At 40.9% G+C, this 22,487-nt stretch overlaps 1 protein-coding gene across 2 annotated transcripts in view; it reads right to left on the reverse strand.

Moving 5' to 3' along the window:
* The window catches only part of AGXT (alanine--glyoxylate aminotransferase), a 45,633-nt gene that overhangs the window by 17,951 nt on the left and 5,195 nt on the right, over positions 1 to 22,487 (reverse strand). The window contains exons 1-2 of one of the 2 annotated variants that reach the window (XM_075201801.1): positions 19,101 to 19,278; positions 14,020 to 14,212 (exon numbers count right to left, since the gene is read on the reverse strand). In XM_075201801.1, the coding sequence (XP_075057902.1) occupies positions 14,020 to 14,212; positions 19,101 to 19,262 (355 nt within the window). In that variant the 5' untranslated portion in view covers positions 19,263 to 19,278. Of the gene's footprint in view, positions 1 to 14,019; positions 14,213 to 19,100; positions 19,279 to 22,487 lie in introns of those variants that run through there. The other variant, XM_075201800.1, reaches the window with a different exon arrangement.

Raw genomic sequence — 22,487 nt, forward strand, 5'->3', positions numbered from 1 at the left:
GGTGCTGTGTGTTTGGCAGAATTGGTCAGTGATGAAGCAGAAACAAATCCAGTGAACGCATACATTGCAGAATGGCCCATTCAGCTTTTTCATGTTTGTCTGATCAGATAATTTTGTAAATTTGGTTGTAGATTTACCAAAAATCATGTTAGGTGGTGATTTTAAACCCCCACACATCGCCACCTGCTCTTCAGAGCCTGTGCGGGGGGTGGAGCATACACAATGAAGCCCCATTTGGGCTTTCAGTTTTGGACCATCTTCATATAGGCCCATAGAGCATTTTTGGACTGTAACTGTTCCTGAAATTTTGTCCAAAACACTGAATGCAAAAATAAACATGCAGAACCATTCAACCACTGCTACTATCTGATTTATCCTTTAAGGTCATAACAATGTCTGAGATATATGGAAATGTTCAGCAAACTGTATAATGTATCCCCAGGATATTGGTAATGGATATATTTACCAGGAAGAATAGGGAGGGAGAAGTTTGAAGATTAGGCAGTTCAGGAGTGAGATTTGTTAAATCCCCATTATTATGTGATGTGACACAGAATCTGATAAATGCCATCAGAATTACTCTATCACTACATAGTAAAAAAATTGTGAATCCCCATAAAACATGTTTCTCCTTCATCCACTCTGGGGGACACTGCTACCATGGGGTTGTATGAGGGCACATGGAGTTGGCACTTAAATAGTTAACAACTAAGTTTGCTGCTGACTCCTCCCCTCTGCAATCCCACAGACCTCAGTTTTGTTTAAGTACCCAAGGAGTTGGGCTGCATTTAGTACTGCTTAGCAGTACTTGCTGCTTAGGTTTAGATTTTATTATTTTTATTAGATTATTGGTATGAGCGTAGGTGAGGATGGATGTATTTAATATTTTTTTCCTCACATATTTCAAATGGAGCAATGCTCCATTTTCCTTTAAAAAAGAAGAATATTTATAAAAGAAAGACCTCACAGCTCAGTGTGGTGGTTATTGATCAAGAGCAGTGACAGCGCTAAGCGACTGTCACTGCACTGTCCCGACGGGTCCGGCGCTGCCACAGGCAGAGAGTGCCGCACTCCGTCCGAGGACCGGACATACTGGGAAATACCAAGTCCCCCGCTGAGGCGGAGGGGGGACTTGGATCTCATAGAGCCCTAGGAAGAATCCTGAATGGGCATTGATACAGGAGCACAATGCAGTTTGGCAGCCTGAGCTGATGGAGGCTTCCTATGGGCGTTTGAACCATCAGACAGCGGGGAGTGAGTGAGAGATTCTCCGGCTGTCAGTGGTATGCCCCGGAGCGGGAGATATTCGCACCTTTTCCTGTCATTGCAGTCGGACTTCAGAGGCACCTCAGAGAGTTCTCCTGCTGCTGGCTTCTCCTCACAATTACTCCTTGTGTCAGCTAAGTACCCCATAGGGGATATATATTAAAAAAAAAGGAAAAAAACAAAACAAAACACCAGTGCTGGGAGTGTAAAGGAGACCCCTTTCCCCCCCTGCTGATTGGTATGCTCAAAAGGTGGGAAAATTCAGCTAGAGTTTACCTCAGAGGACTCCTGACTGAAATAATGGAGAATCAATCTGCTGCTGGCTTCACTTCATTGACAATTGCTGCCCAGACTGCTCACTCTGTGGGTACTACGGGTATCACTGCTACTGATCAGCAGTATATACTGTGTGTGACTGACAGGCTGCTCTTTATCAGCAGTATACTGTGTGTGACTGACAGGCTGCTCTCTATCTGTGGATACTACAGATATCACTGCTACTGATCAGCAGTATATACTGTGTGTGACTGACAGGCTGCTCTCTATCTGTGGATACTACAGGTATCACTGCTACTGATCAGCAGTATATACTGTGTGGGACTGACAGGCTGCTCTCTATCTGTGGATACTACAGGTATCACTGCTACTGATCAGCAGTATATACTGTGTGTGACTGACAGGCTGCTCTCTATCTGTGGGTACTACGGGTATCACTGCCACTAATCAGCAGTATTCTGTGTGTAACTGACAGGCTGCTCTCTACCAGCAGTATATACTGTGTGTGACTGACAGGCTGCTCTCTATCAGCAGTATATACTGTGTGTGACTGACAGGCTGCTCTCTATCAGCAGTATATACTGTGTGTGACTGACTGACAGGCTGTTCTCTATCAACAGTAGACTGTGTCTGTCTGACAGGTTGCTTTCTATCTGCGGGTACTCTGCCCTAGACATGGTTCTGGAGGGATGAGTACCTTACACATATCTGTACAAATAGATTTCTGTAGCATATTTACCAATTCCTTCACATAGTTATCAACTTATTGTTGAGATTCTTCTATTGTAAGGATTATTCTGATATATATATATATATATATATATATATATATATATATATATATATATATGGATACAGGATTGTGTTGGGTCCAGAGTGGAGAAACACTGGGGGCTTCATTCAAACCTGTTCTTGGTGCCCAAAACAGGACTGATCATTTCTAAACCTCAAGGGGCTAAAACAACATCTACGAGTAGACAAGTTTCGGATGGGATCAGTCCTTTGTTTTGACAGTAGGAAGCTCCCATTATCAATTCAGGGCTTTCCCCTTTGGCTTTCCAGAGCCCAGAGAGTTTTCACAAAGATTATGGCGGTAATGGCAGAACATTTACATGCCTTGTGAGAGAATATTATTCCGCATTTGGACTATTTTCTCCTTAAAGACTTATCAGGTCCTTTTCTCTATTAACATCTGACCCTGTCTATTCGAATTCTGGAGCAACACGGTTGGATAATTAATTATTCCAGATCCCAGTTGATGCCCTCACAGAGGATGAGGTTTCTAGGATTAATAATGGACACCACTTTTCAGAAGTTTTTTTTCCAGAACCTTCTCTACAGATCCCCACAACTCTCGGTTAATCCTGAGTCACCCTGGTCCTTCCATGTGCTTGGGCATAGGGATTCTAAGGTTGATGTTCGAAACCATCCCATACGGTTGTTTCCACTCTCGCACGTTACAGTGGAATCTACTAAGACATTGGTCATGTACCCCTTTTTCATCTGGTGACCCAACGAATCAGACTCTCCAGGGAGATTGTCAACCTCTGAAATGGTGGCTAGTTCAAGAGCTTCTGATGATGGGCCGATCTTTTGTCCTGTTGTCTTGGATTCTGGTGACCACAGATGCCAGTCTGAAGGGCTGGGGAGCTGTTGTTCTCCAGCTTCGTCTCCAGGGTCTTTGGAAAGACAGGGAGGCGCTTCGGCCCATAGATGTTCTCGAGCTAAGAGCCATGCTGTTAGCCCTCCAGGGAACTCAGTCTCTCCTTCAAGGAAAACCAGTCCACCTCCAATTCTTCAATGTCACTGCAGTGGCATATGTAAATTGCCAAGGAGGAACAAGACGTGCAGAAGCTATGCAGGTAGCGGAACAGGTCTTCTTGTGGGTGGAGAAATTTGTTCCAGTGATTTCGGCAGTGTTCATTTCCAGAGTGAACAACTAGAAGCGGATTATCTCAGCAGGCATGCAATCCTGCCGGGAGAATGGGAACTGCATTCTCAGGTGTTTCAGAGTTAGTTTGGAAATGGGCCTGCCAGATCTGGATCACTAGGTTCCAAGATTCTGCGCAAGAACCAGAGTTTCTCTGGCTGTGGAGGTAATGTCCATGAGGTTGGACTCCTGTTTAGGATATCACTTTCCACCAATTCCGATGATTCCTCAGGTCCTAAGACGAGTACTGTTGGAAAGTTTTCTGATCATTCTGGTGGCACCAAATTGGCTTGGTTGTCTCTGATTCGCCAACATCTTGCTGCTAGAGGAAGGGTCAGGCTGGGCTTTTCAGTCATGAACCATTTACACCATCCACACTTGCCTCGGCTGGCTTTAATGGCGTGGCTGTTGAAGCCAACCTCTGACGGTCGATGAGGTTCTCTTCCAGGGTAGTGCAGACCCTCATAAAGGCTCGGAAGCCGGTATCAGCTAAGATCTATCACAAGGTGTGGAGGATCTATGTACTGTAGGGAAGAAGTGTCATAACCCTACCTTTTTCAGATTAGACATTTTCTGGTCTTTCTTCAGGATGGGTTAAAGATGGGACTAAGATTGAGTTTTTTGAAGGTTCAGGTCTCTGCACTTTCTATTTTCTTTCAGCGCCAGTTGGCTTTCCTCCCTGATGTTTGTACTTTTCTTCAAGGGGTTATTCATGTTCAGTTTCCCAACGTTTCTCCATTGGCCCCGGGGGATTTGAACTTCGTTATTGAGGTTCTTCAGCAGCCTCCAATCGAACCCCTGGAGTCGACTGATCTGCGTTTCTTGACGTGGAAGGTGGTGTTTTTGCTGGCCATTGAATCTACCAACGTGTGTCGGAGCTTTGAGTCTTGTCCCGTAGGGGTCTTTATCTGGTGTTCCATGAGAATAGGACGGTTCATAAGACTGTACCTACTGTCTTGCCTAGGGTGGTTCCTGGTTTTTATTTAAATCATGAGATAGTGATTCCGGCCTTTAGAGAAAGGATTGCTCCTTCTGGGCCTTCTTCCTCTGTTAGTCTGGACGTGGTCTGGGCTTTACGGGTTTATGTGGACAGGACCTCTGCTGGTTTCAGGACTGACTCTCTTTTTGTTATTTACGAATTTCATAGGAGAGGTTGGCCATCCACCAAGCAGGCCATTGCTCGTCGGATCAGATCTATGATTAAGCTTGCTTATGTGTAGAAATCTACCTGTGCCTCAGGTTCTTACGGTGCACTCTACTTGTGCGGTGTGGGGCTTCCTGGGCTGCTCACCATGGGGCATCTGCAGAGCAGCTGGGTAGGGTGGCAACCTGGTCCTCAGTTCATACCTTTACGAGGTTTTGCCTGTTCAACATTTTTGCGTCTGCGGACGCCAATTTCGTCCGCAGTGTTTTGCGAGCTAGTAAACCAGAGAATTCCCTCCCTTGGGGGCTACTTTAGAAGGTCCCCATGGTAGCAGTGTCCCCCAGAGAGGATGAAGTAGAAAAGAAGATTTTTGTACTTGCGTTAAATCTCTTTCTCCGATTCCATCTGGGGGACACTGCGTTCCCTCCCTTTTGCTGTTCTACAATTAGTTGTGTTGTTGAGCCCTTTTCTTGGGACTTTAGAATTACTGAGGTCTGTGGGATTGCAGAGGGGAGGAGTCAGCAGCAAACTTAGTTGTTAACTATTTAAGTGCCAACTCCATGCGCCCTCATACAACCCCATGGTAGCAGTCAGAGCCGTAACGACGGCGGTGCGGCCGCCCAGGGCGCAAGCCTAGTAAGGGCGCAACACCCGTCCGCACGCCCGTCCGCCCGTTACATCCCCGATGGAGTGGCAATCTAGTCCTTCAGTGGCAGCACCGCAGGACTACTTTGCCCATTGAAGACAGCAGCGCAAGGAGCAGGGTGCCGGCTTCCTGCTCCTGCAGTGTCCTGACGTACAAATATTGACGTCAGGACGCTGTCAGAACAGGCGACGAGGAGCCGGCACTGAAGGAAGAAGATGACAGATGTATGGTAAGTAAAACGCTGCTGTATAAATAAGGAAAAGAGAGAGGGCGCAGAGGAGTTGAAATGACCGTAGATAATGTTTATAGCTCCTCCGTGATTGTGTCACATAGAACTGTGTAGATGCACTAGATGCACAGAAGCAGTATTCGATTTTGCAGAAAAACTGTGTAACAAAAATCAAAAAGAGGTTTCTTACCCTACATTTCCCTATGGAAGTCCCGGGACTCAGTGCAAATTGATGCACCGAGTCCCGGGACTTCCATAGGGAAATGTAGGGTAAGAAACCTCTTTTTGATTTTTGTTACACCGTTTTTCTGCAAAATCGAATACTGCTTCTGTGCATCTACACAGTTCTACGTGACACAATCACGGAGGAGCTATAAACATTATCTACGGTCATTTCAACTCCTCTGCGCCCTCTCTCTTTTCCTTATTTATATTGTTATTTAAAAGGTGCTGCACACACATCAGAGAGCGCTTACCTTTCTTTATTTATATTTAAAACACTGCTGTACTGGTGAGAAGAGGGGGCAGGAGAGGAGAGAAGCGGAGCGAGGGGGCTGTGAGAGAGGTCTGGAGAGAAAGGTCGCTGTGAGAGAGGGCTGGTGAGAGGTCTGGAGAGAGGGGGCTGTGAGAGAGGTCTGTGAGAAAGGGCTGGTGAGAGGTCTGGAAAGAAAGTTGTCAGGAGTGAATGGGTGTATGGAGAGAAGGAGTGATGTATCAAATTTGAATTTTGTGCCTAGTTTATTTATCCAATATATGGTTCTCGGGTAGGATAGATACTGGATGTACACATTAAGTCGGAGTTTCGTAGCTGATTTATAGCCTTATTTTTTCCCCTCCAAGCATTAAGCTATAAAATACTTTTAGACACACACAAAACTAGGGGGCGTTAAAGTGTACCTTTAATTTACTGCTTATTACTTTTTAACTACAGGTAAAGTGTACTTGTATATGTATGTGTGTATATAAGTCAGGTAATGCTTTGAATAAACGGAACTTTGAATACGTTTTTCTGGACTCTGACACATGTGTAAGAGATTTTAATTGGATTAGCATGAGGGAATGGCTGTTTAATCCAGTAATGAAGACATATCCCCACTGCTCTGACAAAGACCCAGGACAGGTTGAAACGTGTCTGTAGAATAGGTTAATTTGGTGGAGTACTTGGGTCTTCACACTTGAGAGTGTTTGGATACAGCAGCTCTAACAGAGGAGGAATTGTGGGATTAACATATTTTCTCCCTGTTTTACATGCTAAATACAAGCTCTTGCTTATGGAAATGACAATACAACTTAAATGGGATATTATCTAATTCAAAGTTTTATAGTTATGTTACAAATTTCATTCCATACCTGCTCTTTTTATTGTGAGTTATAATAAAGGGTTAAACACTAGGAAAGTCATTGTTCTCTCTTTTTTTTCTTTTCTGAGATATACTAAATAAATAGAGAAAGCAAAAAGTAACAAATGTTCACCCAATCTAGATCTTCATCCCCTGAATCACACCTCAAGAAGGGGAATACTGTACAGCTGTGCAACATGTCATGTTCAATGCAATTTCAACACAGAGCCGTAACGAGGCATGAGCGGGCGGTGCTGTCGCCCAGGGCGCAAGGCCAAGGAGGCGCAGCAGCTGCCCGCTACCTGCCTCTGTACCTTCAGCCCTTAAGTTCCGCAGTGGAACTCATGTGCGTTCCACTGACAGGAAGTTAGGCATTTTACATACAGTTTATGTAAAATAAATATATACTTTGTCCTCTACATAAAACAACTAAACTTATGAATTTCTTCAGCAGTGCTGTACAGAGAACTCATTTACATCACTCCCTGCCCCATTGGGGCTTACAGTCTAAATTCCCTAACACACAGACACATTCTTATTTGATTATTAAGTGCATGAAATATTATAATACCTTTCGCTATATATTTTTTGCATACTTTAAATGGTCATTAGGGCAGAGAGCCGGTTGTTAATTTATTTCAATCTCACCACTGTATGTATATGTATATATATATATATATATATATATATATATATATATATATATATATATATGTATAATATATATATATATATATATATATGTATATATATATATATATATATGTATAATATATATATATATGTGTATAATATATATATATATATATATATATATATATATCTATATATATATCATGCATTTGCAAATATGTGTAACAGAATTCTTTCAGTAAAGTGCTAGCCACACCCACACATTAGGTTGGCCACACCCACTTGCCAAATGCCACTCCCACTTAGATGGGGGGCGCCGGTGCCCTGTCTCGCCCAGGGCACTAAAATGTCTAGTTACGGCACTGGTAGCAGTGTCCCCCAGATGGAATCGGAGAAAGAGATTTAACGTAAGTACAAAAATCTTCTTTTAAACAGTAAGGTTAGGATTATAAAACTTCACATAAGTAATGTAACCACCCCATTAGAAGTATTACAATTTAAGTAAGGACAATTATGCCTATACAATATACTTATTTTCCATTGATAAACAGTATATAAAGATGTAAAGGCATCCTGATGGGTGATAATGTATTTTATTCACCAGGACAGGAAGGAGGGGGAGTCATATAACTCAGAAGAATAAAACATGTTATTACGTTTTTTTGGTTGTACCAGAGGCAGTTAAAACAACTACTGTAAAGGGTTTTTTTTTTTACAAAAGTGGTTTTGTAACTTTCATGTATGTATTGCTTTGGTGGCCAGTGGGGACTCACATGCCAAACTCAGGTGGTGGTTAGATAAAGTAGTAGTGGATACCCGTCAGAGGCGGTAATGCAGGACCTTTGTAAAGGCTACAGTGGTAATGGAACATTGCCACTTTAAAGTAGTTTAAATGTGCAACAGGGTGGCCTTGCTGTCACCAGTAAGATAAATGGGTAAATCTCCAAACAGAGTGTGTCCTGGGGTCAAAGAATTAGGTGAAATAACATGGTTTGACTAAGACGGATGCTTATGTTTCTTCCCATCTCCACAGGTTATCAAGAACAGGATTCCTAAACTTCACCTCCCTAATTGATACACAGATCTTGAAAAGGAGGAGATAGAGCAAAAGAATACATTATTTAACTAATAAAGCATTTTTTCATTGGTTTTCTTTTGCTATCAACATCCTGAGATGATGATAACAGAAGGAGGATTGCTGCGGTACATTATTAAAAAGGCTTCCCATTGGCAAGTTTTTGCCAGCGTGACCCAGCAAATCTTGTCGACTGTCGCTGGCAGTGAGCCCTTAAAAACATGGGCGAAGCCTTATCTTCAGTTTTTTCACTGAAGATAGGACTTTTTGCCCTATAATAAATAGACCCGTAAGAAAGAGATCAATAATGGAAGTTAATGTACCTACGGAGATATTGTATTATCTATGTTGAACCGTTATATGTACTGTGTGTAAGTTTATATTATTGAAGATATAGGACCTCATTTAGAGTCGGACGCAAAGTCCGTTTTAGGCGCATCCAACAAAAAAACACTACAACGCATGTGCAGAAAGCACCATATCCGCCTGCTTCTTGGACGCAATTAACACTTGCGATAGCTTGTGACTCACTACGAGAGAATGGGCGGAATGTGGAATTGTGAAGGCGTGACCATGTAAATACATCCTAGTCACAGTGAGGCGCAGATACAACACACGTCAAAACAGGTCTAAAGCTGTGCGGCAGGAATTAGGTGGTGCAAGTGGTTAGCTAGCTGCAGGAACTGCTCACAGCTCGATGGGGTAATACGAGTGGGACGCAACTGGGGTTGCTTGCCACTCATAATACCCTACCAAGCTGCGGCACACTCCCACTCCTACACTTCTTAAACGGACTTTGCGTCCGACTCTAAATGAGGTTCATAATGTTATAGATTTATGTAATTAAAATATACCATTTTATACATACGTAACTGTATTGTGATTGTGGGTTTTCTATAGTATATGTAGCCTTGATACAGTAACTTTTGTGTTCTTACAAAGTTGATGTAAATAATGAAGGAGTGGATTTGGTGTGGTATAAATAGCACAAAGGAAAGTGTGGAAATGTGTGGAATTAAACAATGGGGTATCCTAGGAAGAGTAAAATGTAAATTATAGTTAATAATAGTGATTATGATTTTGATTATTATTATGATGTGCCATACCTGGACACTTTTACAATGGTATTATACATTTTAGAGCCCAGTAGAAACTTTTAAGAGCCAGCGCATTATTTCATTTCTACAGTATAGATCTATGCATGAGACCGCAAAGAGAGATATTTTTAAAGAGTATAGTATCAGGGAGCTTAGTTGTAGCAGATGGATAGTTATGAGGTTGTAATGATCAAATGTACATAACTCCTTGGTTGTTAGTGCTTGGAATAAATTACCTTGCTTATTGGACTTATTGGGGTATATTTACTAAACTGCAGGTTTCAAAAAGTGGAGATGTTGCCTATAGCAACCAATCAGATTCTAGTTAACATTTATTTAGTACATTCTACAAAATGACAGCTAGAATCTGATTGGTTGCGGAAACCCGCAGTTTAGTAAATATAGCCCATTGTTACAGCATCACAGTTCTAAGGGTGAAAGATGAATTAGTATCTAGGAACAATACATTTAATTTCCAGACTTCACCTGTAGTTTCAAGTGGGTTAAATATTAATGTGAATGTTTGGCAGATGTCAAATAAGACAACCAGTGCAGAGTCCAGGCCAACACTAGTGGGAACTGACCAGGTGCATGTTCTAAAAAACAAGATCATGCCAATAATTAACTGGTTTGTGTACTGAAGTACAAACTCAGCTCATTCCTGTAATATCCTGAGCACAGGCTATGTTTTGGCAGCTGGTCACTGCATGTTCCTGTGGGCATTCCTAGTTAGCCATCAGGTTTAGAACAACTTATACCCCATTCACACTGCCTAAAAGACCTGATTTTTTGCTGGGGCGAGTCCCGACAACCCGGGTCTAGGCTCACTGTGAACGGGTCCCGGGGCATCTACCCAGGTCGGATGACCAGGGAATTAGACCCAGGTCTTTTTGGAGGGATATTCCCGGGTCTGACCCGGGTAGCCGCCAGTGTAAATGGTGAAACCCGGGTTTTTCAAACCGTGTCTCACCGAACACCAATGTAATCACAATCAGAGCTCCTCTTGTAATGTTGCCATTGACACCCAGGCAGACCCGGGGTCAGTGTGACCACGGTCTACCTGGGTATTTGCCTGGGTGTCCTGCACTGTCCACCGCCAATATCCCTGGTTCATACACCCTGGATATTTCTGGGGTGGCAAAGTAAGATGTACAACTCTGAAGACAGAATAGCAGAACGTCAGGGGGCCTTAATCTTATAAATCAGTAAGACTTCATCCTCCGCACAGGACTGCCTGATGGTATAAATACATGACTGAAAAGCGTGGGAACATAAACTAATGTATTTAGTATAAGCTGCTGCAGGAGGAGCGGTAGAAGCCCAAGCATTGATGTCATAGGAAAGTGAAAACCACCTTTACATTGCATTCTCTTAGTAATACTAGTACTGAACACTACCATGGTGCCAGCAGCAGTAGCATATTGTTTCCCAACCATTAATTGTGTATGGAAGTTTGGTGAGTTAGCAGATGCTCATACAAGGATTTATACAGGTTTTAATTGAGGATTTCATGAGTTGTGATAGCCGTCATGTGTGACTTTGTGAGTAAAGGTTGCATTCATGTGTACGGTCCAGACTATACAGCAGCTGGCATATGAACTGTAGTCAGCCTTTACTCCCAAGTACAGTCATTTATGTCTGCACCAAATGTTGACACAAGCACATGCAATAGCATCATATGAGTTCTGGGATGGCCAACTGGGATTGGCGTAAGAATGAATAGCATGCATAATTGCAGAAGTTATTTAGCCATTAGGAACAGACAAAACCACTACTGACCTTTAACATACCTCATAGCCTTAATATTACTGAGCCAAATAGTATATTGTCTTGAAGAAACTAAACCAATTCTCCTCATAATGTTTGTTATGTGTCCCATTTCTTTGATGACAGTGGTCACCTTCATGAAGGTGCTTTGCAGCCAGGGCATAGCATGTCCGAGGTAACAGACAAGCTGAAAGGTGCAGTGGGAGGAACAGTAAGACAGAACAAGACATTGAACAGTAAGACAGAACAAGACATTGGACAGTAAGACAGAATAAGAAACTGAACAATAAGACAGAACAAGACATAGAACAGTAAGACAGAACAAGACATAGAACAATAAGACAGAACAAGACATAGAACAGTAAGACAGAACAAAACATAGAACAGTAAGACAGAATAAGACATAGAACAGTAAGACAGAACAAGACATAGAACAGTAAGACAGAACAAGACATTGAACAGTAAGACAAAACAAGACATTGAACAGTAAGACAGAACAAGACATTGAACAGTAAGACAGAATAAGACATAGAACAGTAATACAGAACAAGACATTGAACAGTAAGATAGAACAATATATAGAACAGTAAGACAGAACAAGACATAGAACAGTAAGACAGAATAAGACATAGAACAGTAAGACAGAACAACACATAGAACAGTAAGACAGAATAAGACATAGAACAGTAAGACAGAACAAGACATAGAACAGTAAGACAGAACAAGACATTGAACAGTAAGACAGAACAAGACATTGAACAGTAAAACAGAACAAGAGATAGAACAGTAAGACAGAACAAGACATAGAACAGTAAGACAGAACAACACATAGAACAGTAAGACAGAACAACACATAGAACAGTAAGACAGAACAACACATAGAACAGTAAGACATAGAACAGTAAGACAGAACAAGACATAGAACAGTAAGACAGAACAAGACATAGAACAGTAAGACAGAACAACACATAGAACAGTAAGACAGAATAAGACATAGAACAGTAAGACAGAACAAGACATAGAACAGTAAGACAGAACAAGACATTGAACAGTAAGACAGAACAAGACATTGAACAGTAAAACAGAACAAGAGATAGAACAGTAAGACAGAACAAGACATAGAACAGTAAGACAGAACAACACATAGAACAGTAAGACAGAACAACACATAGAACAGTAAGACAGAATAAGACATAGAACAGTAAGACAGAACAAGACATAGAACAGTAAGACAGAACAAGACATTGAACAGTAAGACAGAACAAGACATTGAACAGTAAGATAGAACAAGATATAGAACAGTAAGACAGAACAAGACATAGAACAGTAAGACAGAACAACACATAGAACAGTAAGACAGAACAAGACATAGAACAGTAAGACAGAACAAGACATAGAACAGTAAGACAGAACAAGACATAAAACAGTAAGACAGAACAAGACATTGAACAGTTAGACAGAACAAGACATAGAACAGTAAGACAGAACAAGACATAGAACAGTAAGACAGAACAAGACATAGAACAGTAAGACAGAACAAGACATAGAACTGTAAGACAAAACAAGACATTGAACAGTAAGATAGAACAAGACATAGAACAGTAAAACAGAACAAGAGATAGAACAGTAAGACAGAACAAGACATAGAACAGTAAGACAGAACAAGACATAGAACAGTAAGACAGAACAAGACATAGAACTGTAAGACAAAACAAGACATTGAACAGTAAGATAGAACAAGACATAGAACAGTAAAACAGAACAAGAGATAGAACAGTAAGACAGAACAAGACATAGAACAGTAAGACAGAACAAGACATAGAACAGTAAGACAGAACAAGACATAGAACTGTAAGACAAAACAAGACATTGAACAGTAAGATAGAACAAGACATAGAACAGTAAAACAGAACAAGAGATAGAACAGTAAGACAGAACAAGACATAGAACAGTAAGACAGAACAAGACAGAACTGTAAGACAAAACAAGACATTGAACAGTAAGACAGAACAAGACATAGAACAGTAAGACAGAACAAGACATAGAACAGTAAGACAGAACAAGACATAGAACAGTAAGACAGAACAAGACATAGAACAGTAAGACATAACAAGACATAGAACAGTAAGACAGAACAAGACATAGAACAGTAAGACAGAACAAAACATAGAACAGTAAGACAGAACAAGACATAGAACAGTAAGACAGAACAAGACATAGAACAGTAAGACATAACAAGACATAGAACAGTAAGACAGAACAAGACATAGAACAGTAAGACAGAACAAGACTTTGAACAGTAAGACAGAACAAAATATTTTACCTCCCTGATTCATCTATTACAATTTTAAGTTTTAATTCCCACTTAATACGTACAGTAAATTTGGAGTTTTGAGATGATCATATATTGTATTGAGGTTTGTACAGGTTACAGACAACATTTGTACCATCCATGTTAAAAAAATAACTATTTTGATTCTGTGCTGGAAATGTAAACACTGAATACATTTAGCAGCTCCCAGGATGCACATAATGTATGTACCATTTTACCATTTATACTTGGAGCAGCTCTCTCCTATTTCACATCAAGGAGACTGACACATCTGTCCTCCTTACCTATTCTCTCAGCAATATCAGCAGCTCGCTCCCCCCAAATGCCTTTTGAAGCAATAAGGACTACGTCGCCTTTCTCCACCACGTTAAAAAAGGCAGTCTCCATTGCACAATGTCCCGAGCCACTCACAGCCAGTGTCAGGGTGTTCTGTGTCTGGAAGGCATACTGTATTCCTAGTTTAATGTCATCCATTATCTGCAATAGAGAAATAATACAGTGTGTATAATTGTGACACATCTATAGTGATACACAGCCACATACTCCAGCCATGGTTCTCTAAAAAATAAAAATATCTGCATAATAGCTAAGCACACACATTCCTTTCTTGTCACAGTGAGGGGTATATTTACTAAACTGCGGGTTTGAAAAAGTGGAAATGTTGCCTATAGCAACCAATCAGATTCTAGCTGCCATTTATTTAGTTCCTGCAACAAAATGACAGCTAGAATCTGATTGGTTGCTATAGGCAACATCTCCACTTTTTCAAACCCGCAGTTTAGTAAATCTAGCCCTGAGTGTCTGGTTGTGGTCCAAAACTTTGTATTAGAGAGTAAAAGTATACGAATAAAATGAGCAGGGAGTTGAAGGTGATATGTATAGGGGTTATTTTACCTTTATTTTTCAGTAATTGTTAAGTAAAACTATTAGACATAATTATTTGTTGTAGAGACTATTGTTTAGGTCTATATATTAATAGTGGTCAAAGTAACTACATAGCTTGTACTGCAAATATGGAGTAAAACATCATCCATCAGTAGAACAGTGCCACACAATACACACAAATCCTGAAAATATGAAGATGTTTACTATAAGTAAGATAAGGCATGCAGAAAGTTCAAGTTGTATTGTGCTTCCAAGCACTCTGTATAGGGTATCCTTTCCTGGCAAGTCCACCACATGTGAAGAACAATACCAGTTTTGTAAAGGACCATTAAACCTTGACATTTTATTTTTCATATCTGAAGTATTTAAGTGTTTTATGTAGGGGAGGAGCCGCTGGAACACCGCCTGGCCTGTTGGTCTGGTAAGGTAAGAGAACAGGAGGGAGAGGAGAGAGAAGTGGAGGGGGAAGGGAGGAGCAGGGGAGGGGGGTTAAGAGAACCATGGGTCGTGAGGCACTGTAAGAGAACCATAGGGGGTGAGGTAAGGTAAGAGAACCATGGGTGGTGAGGTAAGAGAACTAAGGGGGTGAGGTAAGGTAAGAGAACCATGGGTCGTGAGGTAGGGTAAGAGAACCATTGGTCATGAGGTAAGGTAAGAGAATCATAGGTGATGAGGCAGGGCCGTAACGAGAGTGGTGTGGGCAGTGCCGTCGCCCAGGGCGCAAGGCCAAGGGGGCGTAGCAGCCGCCCGCTACCTGCCTCCATACCTTCAGCCCTTAAGTTCCGCATAAGGGCTGAAGAGAGAGATTAACATGAACTTACAAGAGCTTGGTGCTTCTTCCCTTAAGTTCCGCAGTGGAACGGTTCCACTGACAGGAAGTTCGGCATTTGGAACGCAAACTTGCATTCCAAATGCCGAACTTCCTGTCAGTGGAACGTTCCACTGCGGAACTGAAGGGATGAAAAATCTCTCTCTCTCTACCTAATGATGTAAAAGAAAGAAAATCAGCCACCATTCAAAGGGAAAAAGTTGGGTCAAATGCTATGCTATTTTATCTGGGCAGAGGACCTATGTCTGTTTTTGTTTATACAATGTAAGTCCCATGACTCTTGCACCCCATTCTTTACATTAATTAATTCCAACTTGTGTCAGGTGAGTCCCAGGTCTCCCATGGCTGCTAGTGCTAGGGAAAGACTTGCCTTTGAAAGCTGTGTGCAGGTAAGCCTTAAGCCCAGATAAAATAGCATAGCATTTGATCATGTTAGGACTGACCAGAATGGGAAGACTTTGGCGTGAGTTGGTCAGCTTAAACATATATTGCAATATGTGGAACTAACATTCCCTGTTTTTAATATAGAACAGTACTTGATACAGCATTAATTATGTGTTTGAAGAGTGCAGAGTATCCCTGTTTTTAAGTAGAAGAGCTGTGAAGGGTGAGGTAAGGTAAGTGAACCATTGCTGCTGAGGTAAGGTAAGGTAACCATGGGCGGTGAGGTAAGGTAACATAACCATGGACGGTAAGGTAAGTAGATGAACTGTGAAGGGTGAGGTAAGGTAAGAGCACCATGGCTGCTGAGGTAAGTAAGAGAACTGTGAAGTGTGAGGTAAGGTAAGAGAACCATGGCTGCTGAGGTAAGGTAAGCGAATCATGGGCGGTGAGGTAAGGCAAGATAACCATGGATGGTAAGGTAAGTAGAAGAACTGTGAAGGGTGAGGTAAGGTAAGAGAACCATTGCTGCTGAGGTAAGGTTAGAGAATCATGGGCGGTGAGGTAAGGCAAGATAACCATGGACGGTAAGGTAAGTAGAAGAACTGTGAAGGGTGAGGTAAGGTAAGAGAACCATGGGCGGTGAGGTAAGAGAACTGTGAAGGGTAAGGTAAGAGAACCATGCGTGGTGAGATAAGGTAAGGTAAGAGAACTGGTGAGGGGTGAGACAACCATGGGGGAAGGGGCAAGCTTGCTGTGTCTGTATTGTGTGAGAGAGGATGATTAAAGGGGCATTCTGATATAGGGATTATGAGGAGAGGAGTTTGACGAGTGAGACAATGCGATGGAGAAGGGTAATGATTGAGGGGTGGGAGGGAGCATAGTAAATGTACTTGTGGGGAGGATATGTACATGTTTATATATATAGAGAGAACAAACAAGATATCTACAGATGGCGCTTACCCAACATATGGAAGATAACACAAATACAAAATTGCATGTGCGTGTATAAGGCAATAAATAAATAAATAGATGAATATATAATAGTAAAAGCAACACCTCCACAATGTGCGTGTGGCAGCCAACCTTAAAAGCGGATGGTTAGTCCGATAACATAGTAGGATATAAATGGTAAAGGCGCCTTCAGGTGTATACAATGTATATAAACATATAAGCACAAATGTACACAGAAATAGTCCAGAGTAGTTAGAACAGGACGGTGTCTGTATCTGCACCGCAGGTGACTAAAAATCACTGTAGTACAGGATAAATATATTCAAAAGTTGATCGTGCAGAATAAATAGAAGTGGTGTGCGTATCAGATATATAAAATCAAACCGCTTATCTGTATAGTAGCTCCTTAGAAATCCCGGAGTATGATCTGCAACCAATTCTCCTTAACGATGGATAAAATGTATGTTCTAAAACAACCGCGACACCAAACTTATCCGCTCATCATAAAAGGAAATATATAAAAAGCCATATGGTGTAGTATTTTTCATATAAACATTTTATTCAAGTATAGCATTTAGAGTACAAACTCACAATATATATGCTTTAAATAGGCTTATCTGTAAGTGACTGGTCTGCAGTCTCATCCCCTTGTATAGTAGAAGTCTCTCAGCAGGCTCCACACAGAAGCTCAGTGCAGGATATTCTAATGGTATGTGTCTCAGGGTGTAGCAGTACAGCCAGTGGTCTTCCAGATGTGGTGTAGGGGCTCAACGCGTTTCGTTCATTGAAAGAACTTCATCAGGAGTAATAGAGTGGCTTGTGTGAAAGTTTAGGTCTGTTTTATGCGATGCGCGGCGCCATTTTGGGCCCGCGTCATCGATGACGTCATCGCGCATGCGCGAAACGGCAATCTAGCCCGCGATATAGCGGCTGTGCATTAGACACTATTTTGTGGATGATGCAGTAGGATTCTTTTATAGGGACATCTATCCTGTGCCTTTGAAGGTTTTTAAAAAGGTGGAAAGAGTAGGTATGCAGCAGGAGTTTACAAAGTGTGGGCAGTATCCCTATAAAGGGATACATCGGTGGCCATGTTGGATGAGGGCAACCTGTGTGGAGCCCACGTGATATTGTCAAAATGACATTTTTAATGTCATAATTGCAAGTCCCTATATATCTATATAAACATAGGGGTCATGTTGCCATGAGTACACATATATAAATATATATAATATGTATATGATATACAGTACATGTGGTGAGTATTGAATAAAGTATAGCATACCAATAAAGCATATACAGAGGACATATAAAACATATTAATAAAAGGCATATAAAAAAACATATTAAGACATATTAATAAAAACAATGGTTAATACACTCCTAAAAAGGTATTAATAAAATAAAGGAATCTATGGAATTAATAATAATAATGTTTATATATATATATATATTTATAAGGTAAGATTTTTAAAAAACTTTTGTAACTCTAGCCACACCCCTGTGACAGTAGCCATGCCTCCGTATGCGGGCTAGGGGAACCCTGCAATAGATGCTACATAGGGCCTGCCCAAATCCAGAAATATATTCATTATTTCAGCATCATTTAACAAAGTTGTTGAGAAAGGTGGATTTCTTGATAGTAAAAAAAATAAATATAGAAACAATTATAATTAATGTAAGCTTTATCTCCACCCAAGTGTCAAGAGACACACTTCATGGAGAGGTGTTACTGTGCCTTTAACAGTTAGATGGAACTGCCAATTTTCTAATTGACGTACAGACATTAGAACTGAAATATTTTCTAAATGTTGACAGTACATTAGTTAACATTTGCTTTAGATCATTTATTGTAAGTGTTAACTAATGGTTACAAGACAGCATAATAACTGCTTTTCTTTAATTCCCATTTCTTTATTTCCAGACCGGCCCTAGACATACAATTACTGTAAGGACATTTAAATACAATTATTTTCTAGTTGGTTTCTTACAATTACAATGTAGAGACCAAGGAAGAGCTTTAGTGGAGTGGGCCAAGAAATCCAACAAACCCAATTTTGATTCACAAAAGAAATCCTTTTGTTGTATATACTGAGTATTCAGGAAATTATCACCAATAGCTGTTTATAGTGCTTGATAGCATTAATGTAAAACATAACTATTCTGAAGACTCAAACAAACACTAAGAGAAGACTAATAGTCAGACTATGTAGATTGCACTTATTAGTGTGTACCCATCCATGGGCTGTTCTACTGGTTGGATCTCTCCCCCTGCACTTAAATATATGATTGTATTTTCTCTTGGTGTATTCTTACCTTGAACATCACAGGATGTAATGGATTAATTATAGCTTGTGTTCCGGCACTCTGGGTTCGAGGAGGCACATTAGAGGGACCAGGTCCCAGCATGAGCATTTGAGGAACATATAGAGGCAGCAGTAGACATTCTGGGCTGCTCACAGACAGCAAGGAAGACATGTTTCTCTGCCAGTTATGGAGCGTATAACAGGTATCAGAAACACAGTTTCACTGTCTTTTATACAGTCTATTCATTAACTCAATCTAACGTTTCATTAACTCATTAACTTAAGCTATCATTAATCTGCTCAACCATGTTCTTTGTGGCAGCCAATCCAAAATATTCCAGACATACACATACTTCTTAGAAACAAATTCCAGGTATCAAAGGTAAGTAAAGTAAAGGAAAATCTTCCTTCTTTAGTACTGTAACTAAAAATCCTGCCAGTATTATCTCTTCACTGTGAGCTGATTGACAGGATCTGTATCCACGAGGGTGGCCAATCTGGACATATCCATCTGGATGGCTTTCATTCCGAGTATGCGGATTATATGGAGACCTGTTAATGTAGTCAACAGATGACTGAATACACAAGCCAACAGTGGTCGTCTGTCAGACGGATTTATGAGCATGCTTTAAAATGATCTGTGTGCTTTCCAAAGTTGGCATTATTTTTACATTTATATAATTATATTATATTATATAATAAAGGTTCAATTATAATTAATTTTACACAACATATTTATGAATTATTTTGATACTACTCATGGACCCTGGCCAAACCTCCTCTAATGTCTAGTAGGGCGACCAATTTATCTGCACCCACTGAGCCTGAGTATATTTTGTCAGACGATCCTGACTAACCAGCTGTGCCAATCTCACTATACATAATTTTGATATGCCAGGGCAGTGTACCTACCTACTGTTACATAGGATTCTCAGCTGTAGTTAGATACTTGATGTGGATTTCAATCCAGACCCAATCCTGGGAAATTGTTCCTGTGTAACTGAGCAGCTGTGTAACTGAGCAGCGGTTTAGTATACCACTTAGGGCAACAGAGCCCTAATTCACGCAGGACTACCACCCTAGCCCCACACACACATATGGCAGCGTTAATAAATAGATCACTGATTGGTGACTGAGCTCCTACAATAGTGATCTCCGTGGCCTCCTTGGTGGCAGCAGCTACCACCACAACTTTTCAATGTCATGTCTTCTCCTTCAGTTGTCTCTCCTCATCCCACTCGTACCAGAGCTACGTAATATGTTGGTGCTTTATAAACAAATGATGATAATAATATAATATGCTTTTTCTGTGTCTGTTTATGCATGTCTGTAGCTAAGTGCTATGCATACATTTATGTATATCTTCTCTCAGGGTGCACCTATTTGATTGCTAAATAGTAAGGTGAAAAATACATCCCATTACAGGTATGGTGAGGTGATAAATACATCCCATTATAGGTATAGTAAGGTGAAAAATACATCTTATTATAGGTATGGTGAGGTGACAAATACATCCCATTATAGGTATGGTGAGGTGACAAGTACATCCCATTATAGGTATGGTGAGGTGACAAGTACATCCCATTATAGGTATGGTGAGGTGACAAATACATCCCATTATAGGTATGGTAAGGTGACAAGTACATCCCATTATAGGTATGGTGAGGTGACAAATACATCCCATTATAGGTATGGTGAGGTGACAAATACATCCCATTACAGGTATGGTGAGGTGACAAATACATCCCATTATAGGTTTAGTAAGGTGAAAAATACATTTTATTATAGGTATGGTAAGGTGACAAGTACATCCCATTATAGGTATGGTGAGGTGACAAATACATCCCATTATAGGTATGGTGAGGTGACAAGTACATCCCATTATAGGTATGGTGAGGTGACAAATACATCCCATTATAGGTATGGTGAGGTGACAAGTACATCCCATTATAGGTATGGTGAGGTGACAAGTACATCCCATTATAGGTATGGTGAGGTGACAAATACATCCCATTATAGGTATGGTAAGGTTACAAGTACATCCCATTATAGGTATGGTGAGGTGACAAATACATCCCATTATAGGTATGGTGAGGTGACAAATACATCCCATTACAGGTATGGTAAGGTGACAAGTACATCCCATTATAGGTATGGTAAGGTGACAAGTACATCCCATTATAGGTATGGTGAGGTGACAAATACATCCCATTATAGGTTTAGTAAGGTGAAAAATACATTTTATTATAGGTATGGTAAGGTGACAAGTACATCCCATTATAGGTATGGTGAGGTGACAAATACATCCCATTATAGGTATGGTGAGGTGACAAATACATCCCATTATAGGTATGGCAAGGTGAAAATATAGGCAGGGCCGCCAAAAGAAATTTGAGGCCCTCGCACACCAACTATTTTGCCCTCCCCCTTCCCCTCCATAGATGAGAAGAAAGGTTTTTTTTTTAAATAAAGTCTTTTTTTTTAAAAAAAAAAACCCTTGATTGCCAGTGGAGGTCAGGGGCCCACCGGCAAACCCAGGCCCTGGTAATTCGTATCCGCCCCCCCCACCCTCTCGGCGCCCCTGGGTATAGGTGTGAAACCTGATATCCGTCACCTCAGAGGTGGTAGACAATACTTGTCTTTTAATGAGGAAGAAAAGGCTGTGCGCCCTCCTTCAATGCAGGGAACATTATGTAAGTGTTCCCTCTCCAAATTTATTTAAACAATCCTATCTAATGAAATTAAATCTCCTTTTGACACTTTATTGCAAACATAGGTGTACTTGTACGCCTGATCTGCACTTACCCGGTCACACCCTTGTTCTACCTATTGAGCGGTGTAAACTGCACTCCTGCAGACACCATCATCTTGACACCTCAGTTCAATCTGATTTTTACAGAATGATCTGTATTGTGTATTAATTATGTTTTAGTTCTCTTTTGGTGTTTGAAGCTATGTTGTATTATAGTTTGGATCCAGAAACAAGGTCAGATTTACATCAATGGAGCCAGTAGACACAAAATTGAATGCTTCTCAAGCCGGCTATAGCAGTTTGCTCCACCCTTTTACAAAACATTCTGTAGCCATTGTGTCTCAGAGTACATTATAGTTTCACTACCAAGATAATTCATCTTGATTTTTCTCACTCTACGAGGCAGATTCAACTCAGCGTGAGGTGCCTCAATGTTCAGATGTGCACATTGTCGGCTATAACGTTAAGAAATCTCTGCTCATTTTTCAGTGCACCTCTATGGGATGCGACTGAAAACGAGCGGAGATTTCTGTAAAAACTCTGGCGCGGTGCAGAGACACATTGCGTCACCTTGCTCCGGATTCAATCTGCCCCTAGGGTGGGAATTCAATTAGCCGCAATGTTCCTCAGAACATCACAGCTGCT

Source organism: Mixophyes fleayi, chromosome 3 (genome assembly GCF_038048845.1).
Source record: "Mixophyes fleayi isolate aMixFle1 chromosome 3, aMixFle1.hap1, whole genome shotgun sequence".
Lineage (NCBI taxonomy): Eukaryota > Metazoa > Chordata > Amphibia > Anura > Limnodynastidae > Mixophyes > Mixophyes fleayi.